Genomic DNA, 7546 nt, shown 5'->3' on the forward strand with positions numbered 1-7546 from the left:
TTCAGTAATTTGTCTTCCTCCTTCCCTTTCATCCATGGTCCACTGTCCTCTCCTATCAAATTCCTTCTTCTTCAACCATTTACCTCTTCCACCTATCACCTTCCAGCATCTTACTTTAGGGACAGGGATGTGGGGAGTTAGAGGTGGGTTTAGGGACAGGGATGTGGGGATTTAGGTGGGTTTAGGGACAGGAACGTGGGGAGTTAGAGGTTAGATTAGGGTTTAGGGACAGGGATATGGGGAGTTAGAGGTGGGTTTAGGGACAGGGATGTGGGGAGTTAGAGGTCAGATTAGGGTTTAGGGACAGGGATGTGGGGAGTTAGAGGTAAATTTAGGGTTCAGGGATATGGGAAATTAGAGGTGGGTTTAGGGACAGGGATGTGGGGAGTTAGAGGTAAATTTGGGGTTTAGGGACAGGGATGTGGGAAGTTACAGGTGGGTTTAGGGACAGGGATATGGGGGTGTTAGAGCTCAGGTCTCTGCTTCACGTTGTGGATGGGTGATGAGGACATTTGCAGTTCAGGCCTCTGCTTTGCACTTGAAGTCCAGCAAGCCGGCGTCTATTTGAGCAAGGAGGCGTGAGGGCTAGCCAGTCGGTGCTCCTGGAATTTGAGCTTGGGGTTCTGGTTTCTATCTTGGGCTAGTCCGGGAGTCAATACTGAAGATCTGAAGCCTGAACCCTGGAGACTGGAGGTCCAGAGGCCCATCCTGGAGTTGGAAGACTGTCCGTGTATGTGGGTGGGTGGGGGAGGCTTGATTTGCTACTGTTGTTTTGTTCTGCCAAGCAATGTGGGTATGCTACATTGGTACACGTGTATGGTGTGACATGCAGAGGTTGTGTTGGTCGTTGATGTAGGTGACACGTTTCACTGAATGTTTCAATGTACTGTACATGTGGAAAATAAATACGAATCTGAACTATGAGATGCTGCTGTAACAGGGCCCTATGAGAATCAACAAGCCTCAGGGAGTGAGGGGTGTGGGGTCTATTTTAGTGGCTGGGGGTACAGTAGTATTTTAGACACCCCATTATGATGGCAGCAGTCTGGTACTCTTCAGGGCTTAATGGCTGCATCGTTCTGACTCACTTCTAAACAATGTATGCTTAGATAATTTCTAAACAATGTATACTTAGACTTCCTGCTTCAATCACCTTCGTCGTTACTTTGCAGGTTAACAGTTTGGCCGCCCTTGGACAGTATGAAGCAAGCAGTGAAGGTGAAGGCGCAGCCAGCCAATCTCTCTACATCGAAAATCATGCTTACTGAAGGGAATAAAATCAATGAAAAACTAATTCTACAATAGGCTTTTCCTAATCAGCTGACCCTCTGCTGCCTCGTACACCGTGATCACACTGCCTGCCTGCATTGTTAATCTGCATAGATGTGACCCAAGTTTAAGAGAATGAGCAAGACTACTCACTGTCCCTCCATCTCCAATAACCGCCCGTTCATTTTGTTTCACCCTCTGTTGTGACCTTTCAATAGAAATGAACAGCTCCTCATTGGATATTCTAACCTCTCATATAATGCAGAGTGTTCTTGCTTCTCTGAAAGGTCTAAACCGTGTTATAATGTTAGCTGCCTTGCCTTTTAATCACCCAGGCTTGTGATAAACAACAACCTCCTTTAGATCAGATATTCAATGCGGTTTGCTGTGTCATAACGTGAAGTTGTTACCGTAGCGTGTCAGTGAAATCCCAGAGGTGGCTATACACTTGGAAATTTAACACTATTTATTACTAATCCATACACCGTTAAGCAGACGGTGTTTCTCCCAGAAGATGCACTGTTTGTCTATTTATTGTGTGTGATGAAAACACACAACTGTAGATGTGATTATGTGGGAGCACTGAGTATTGTGTTAGAAAGTATTTTGTTATATATAACTGTACTGACTTTACATCTAGTAGTTGCAATAAACGGGGAAGAAACACTCGTATCATTCTCTGTTACTCAATTTAATTATGTTTAAGCTCGTAATTCACGTAGCAAATCTCAAGGCTCCTTTCTCAAAACCTCTCTCTGAAGAACATTGGAGTAGTGGTTAGTGTGACACCTACAGGTCAGGAAGTTCTGGAGTATGCAGTTCAATTCTGTAAGGAGTCATAGAGAAGTACTGCAACAAAACAGGCCCTTTGGCCCATCTATTCCATGCTGAAACCATTTAAGCTGCCTACTCCCATCGACCTGCACTGGGACCATAGCCCCCCATACTCTACTATCCATGTACTTGTCCAAATTTCTCTTAAAAGTTGAACCCAAGCTCACGTGCAGCACTTGTGTTGGCAGCTCGTTTCACATTCTCACGACCCTCTGAATGAAGATGTTTCCCTTCATGTTCCCCTTTCACGCTTATCCCATGCCTGCTTGCATTTACCCTATCTATACCCCTCATATACCTCTATCAAATCTCTTAACCTAACCCATTCAACCTTACAGTCCTAACCTATTCAATCTTTCCTTCTAACTCAAGCCCTCCAGTTCTGGCAACATCCTTGTAAATTTTCTCTGTACTCATTCAATCTTGTTTACATCTTTCCTGTAGGTAAGATTGAATAGGTTAGGACTGTAAGGTTGAATAGGTTAGGTTAGGAGATTTGATATGTGGCCAAAACTATAAACAATACTCTAAATTAGGTCTCACTAACGTCTTATACAACTTCAACATAACATCCCATCTCCTGTATTCAATACATTGATTTACGATGGCCAATGTGCCAAACACTTCCTTTACAACTATATCTACCACTTTCAATGAATTATAGACCTGAATTCCCAGATTCTTTGTTCTACCACACTCTTCAGTGCCCTACGGTTCACTGTGTAAGATCTATCTGGTTGGTCCAGCTGAAGAACAAAACCTCACACTTCTCTGTATTAAACTCCATCTGCCATTTTTCAGCCCATTTTTCCAGCTGATGAATATCCCACTGCAAGCCATGATAGCTTCCTCACTGTTCACCCCTAATTTTGGTGTCATCTGCAAATTTGCCAATCCAGTTAACCATGTTATCATCCAGATCACTGGCATAGATGACAAACAACAATGGACCCAGAACTGTTTCCTGCGGCACACCACCAGTCACAGCCTCCAGTCAAGGAGGCAACCCTCTACTACCACTCCCTGGCTTCTCTCACAAAGCTAACGTCTAAGCCAATTTACTACCTCATCCTGAATGCTGAGTGATTGAATCTTCTTCACCAGCCTCCCATGCGGGACCTTGTCAAATGCTAAAGTCTATGTAGACGACTTCCACTGTCTTATCTTCATCCACTTTCCTGGTAACTTGCACGAAAAACTCAGTAAGATTGGTTAGACATGAGTTACCACACAAGGCCATGCTGACAATCCTTAATCAATCCATGTCTATCCAAATGTTTATATATCCAGTCCCTTAGAATACCTTCCAATAACTTTCCCACAACTGGTGTCAGACTCACCAGCTTATAATTTCCCATTTTCTGTTTAGAGCCTTTTTTAAACAGTGGAATAACATCGGCTATCCTCCAATCTTCTGGTACTTCTCCTGTTGCTAAGGATGATTTAAATATCTCTGCAACAGTCCTGGCGATTTCTGCACTTGCCTTCCATAGAGTCCAAGGGAACACCTTGTCAGGCTCTGTAGATCTATCCATCCTGATTTGCCTCCGGGTAGCAAGCAATTCCTCCTCTGTAACCTGTATGGGATCCATGAAGTTGATACCAATTTCCCTCACTTCTGGGTCTGGGTCTGCCTCCTGAGTAAATACAGATGGAAAAAAGTGCATTTAAAATCTCTCCCATCTGTTTTGACTCCACACATGGATTACCATTCTGGTTTTCCAGAGAACTAACTTTGTCCCTTGCAATCCTTTTGATCTTAACATATCTGTAGAATCCCTTGGGATTCTCCTTCACTTTGTCTATGAGGGCAACCACATGCCTTCTTTTAGCCTTCCTGATTTCTTTCTCAAGTGTTCTCTGGTATTTCTTATACTCCATAAGCACCTCATATGTCCCTACCTGTGTATATCTGCTATGTGCCTCCTTTTTTACTCTCCTTAACCAGGACCTCAATATCACTAGAAAACCAAGGTTCCCTACACTTTGTATGTCGTCCCTGTGGAATGCGTGGGTATTTCTACGGGTGCCCTGGTTTCCTCCCACTGTCCAAAGGCGTACCGGGTAGGTTAATGGGTGATTGTCAATTAGGTTAGGGTTAATCGGGGTTGTGGGTTTGCCAGTACAGCATAGCTCGAAGGGCCTACTTCGCTCTGTTTCACAAAATAAAAAATAAAATAAAAACAGCTCTTTCTTCCCAAACACGATCCATTCCTCTTTCTTGCTAGGACAATTTACAATGACCTATTAACTGACTAACTAGTACTAACCCAGGCACGTGGCCAAGTGGTTAAGGCGTTTGACTAGCAATCTGAAGGTCGTGAGTTCAAGCTCCAGCTGAGGCAGCGTGTTGTGTCTTTGAGCAAGGCACACATTGCTCTGCGGCGACACTGGTGCCAAGCGTATGGGTCCTAATGCCCTTCCCTTGGACAGCATCGGTGTTGTGGAGAGGGGAGACTTGCAGCATAGGCAACTGCTGGTCTTCCATACAACCTTGCCCGGGCCTGTGCCCTGGAGAGTGAAGACTTTCCAGGTGCAGATCCATGGTCTCGCAAGACTAACGGATGCCTTTACTAGTACTAACCCACGTACAAGGAAGGAATGTACAAACTTGCACACAGAGGATGCTGAAACAAATTTCACATCACATGCCGGTGATAATAAACCTGATTCTGATTCAGAACTCTAAACTCTGATGCCCCAAACTATAATCGCGTCTCACTAACTGCTACCCTACTGTGGTGAATATTTAAACACATTTAAATATGTTTAAACTTGTAATTCAGGTGGAAGATCGTCAAGATTCTTTCTCAAACCTTGTGTATTACCCCTATGTGCAAAAGGAAATCTTCCCTCCCAAACCAGAATCTCCTCTATCTCTGTCTTCCATACCATTGCACACAGATATAGGAGGATTATTCACTGCAGTTCCTGTAACAGTTTTTTTTCACCAGTCAGAGTCGTTAGCCTAATCACAAAACAGTGCAGGGCTGGGGTTAAATGGATGGCTTGTTCGGCGAGAAGGGCCCGTTCTGCACTGTATCTACATCCAGTACCTCTTTGCCACTGTTGTGTCCTCTTTGATATTCTTCCCAAAGGGCCCTGGACCGAAAACATCAATCATTTCTCTTCCTTCAGATTTTATCTGACCTGCTATGCTTCCACCTGACCGGCTATGCTTCTACCTGACCCATTATGTTTCTACCTGACTCATTATGTTTCTACCTGACCCATTATGTTTCTACCTGACCCATTATGTTTCTACCTGACTCATTATGTTTCTACCTGACCCATTATGTTTCTACCTGACTCATCATGTTTCTACCTGACCCACTACGCTTCTACCTGACCTATTATGTTTCTACCTGACCCATCATGTTTCTACCTGACCCATTACGCTTCTACCTGACCCATTATGCGTCTACGTGACCCATTATGCTTCTACCTGACCTGCTATGTTTCTATCTGACCTGATATCCTTCTGTAGGTCCATGGATGAAAAGAAAAATTGAGGGTTATGTGGGAGGTGTTGGATTCTATTATTTTTTGATCCAAGGATTTTTCAGAAGTCAAGAAAGAGACACAAAACTTGTTGCTTCATGATCCTTTTATTAAGCAGAAGTAAAACAAAGAGAATTGGAAACAGGGATAGCAGAGAGTCTAAGAACAGAAAGTAAGAATGGGAAAGACTAAAGGGGTGAGCCTACATGCTCTGGACTTCTACTCCATAGGTAAGAGACATTCCATTCAAATTTGTAGATAAGAGTTAACCGATCACATAGCCCCTGTTCAAATAATGGGATACCAGAGAAGTTTCCGGAATAATACAAAGAACTGTAACCAGTAAGGGACACACTGAACGACTGCACATATACATTGTGATGAGCATTCGGTCCATGATGACAAATGAGAAAAGCTCATTTAACTCAACAGCCATTTTGATTGCGACAAGCACAAAAGCAGACCAGGTGCTATGACCTGGGGAGAGAACCCACTCAGTCACATACAGACGGGAGGGAGGTGATTATTACACACCACTGTAACAGTCAAAGTGACCCACAACACACAAACTGTCAAATAACTGTATAACCCAAGCTAAAATGTAATAATAAACGAACTTGAAAATCCCACCATAATCCCACAAACGCATTTTAACGAAGAACAATAAATAGCAATGGGCGCTAGGAATGCTGGAGCAGGCTGTTGACAATGCCCTGCCCATGGACCACTACACTGCCCCCTTCTGAGGGGTCAGCTGTCCCCAGCAACTCCAGAGTCCACAACAAGATCCGGGCGTCCCGGTGGCGGTTGATGCTGCCGTCTGAGGCACTAGGCAGCGTCTATAACCCGCCCCACCCGATGGAAGGAGTGTCACTTCCTTCCTTCAGCCTTGCTGGTCAGTGGAGGCCGAGGGCCGATACGGTGCCAGATGGTCGCAGTGCAGCATGACAGCTTTCCACCGCTCAGCAACCACCCCAGAATACCATTATCGAGATGAGGAAGAACACCTCTCCCAGCAGCTTCCAAACTTGGGGGTTGTCCCTTCTGGGATGTGCAACGCAGAAACAGATACACATGCTGCCTGTACCCAGCATCTGTAGCACCTACCCCCCAAATGTTCATGTAGCTTGCCCAACGTCTTTGCGACTCTGAAATGGCTTACCTCACCAGCTGCAGGAGATGTTCGTTGTCATTGGAAAACTGTCACTGCCGGAACAGCAACCCTTTGCGCACCTCCAGCGTGTCCCACTGAGAGTATAGGGCTTTGGTCTCTGGATCCAGGGCAGAGACCTCTGCCCATCCGGCCACTATCTCACGCTCAGTCATCCCCTATCCCGGGCCAGCATGGGATTGCTCACCTGCTTGCTGCCCAGCTGCTGGTTAACGGTGGGGAGGTCTGTCTTGCTGCCAGCTACTTTCTGAAGCGCCACCATTTGACCCTGGTTCCACTGCGTTGGGCCGTTGATGGAGTGCTGTGGTGGGCCTGAGTCCGGTGGTGGTCGTGGCTGTGCCCACTGGGCTCACCTCTAGAGCTGGCCTGCCAGAGAGCCACAGCTTCAATGCCAAGGTAGAGTGCTGCCTCCAGCACATCCACATGGGTCCTCCTAGTGGGTCAGCTGGTCCAGGCCAACTCCCAGATGTTGGCGAGCCACAGCTCGTGCTCCACTGTATTTTACCCCACGGCAATGCACAGCCTCCTCTTCTCCCGCGTCGCTGCATGGTCACTGGTGACCATAGCCAGCTGGACTTCCACCATTGTCCACACAGGCGGGGATGGCTGGTCCATATTGGGGAGGACACCTGGATGGAAGATGGTGATGGTTGACCCGTGTCTACCAACCAACGGCATCTGATGCCCACCACCTCACAGACCACGTATAAGTCTTGCTCTTAACCTAAACGGCCCACCTGCAGAGGTCTGGTGGAGGTCTTGGGCAGTGCT

General features: G+C 46.0%; 1 protein-coding gene across 1 annotated transcript in view; it reads left to right on the forward strand.

Moving 5' to 3' along the window:
- Window positions 1-1941, forward strand: part of LOC140187570 (fructose-bisphosphate aldolase C-like) — a 29439-nt gene extending 27498 nt beyond the window's left edge. Inside the window, exon 9 of the mRNA XM_072242987.1 lies at window positions 1173-1941. Coding sequence (XP_072099088.1) covers window positions 1173-1268 — 96 coding nt within the window. The 3' untranslated portion in view covers window positions 1269-1941. The remainder of the gene's footprint in view (window positions 1-1172) is intronic.
- The last annotated feature ends 5605 nt before the right edge of the window (window positions 1942-7546 follow it).

This window comes from Mobula birostris, chromosome 25 (assembly GCF_030028105.1).
Source record: "Mobula birostris isolate sMobBir1 chromosome 25, sMobBir1.hap1, whole genome shotgun sequence".
In the NCBI taxonomy this organism is placed as follows: Eukaryota; Metazoa; Chordata; class Chondrichthyes; order Myliobatiformes; family Myliobatidae; genus Mobula; species Mobula birostris.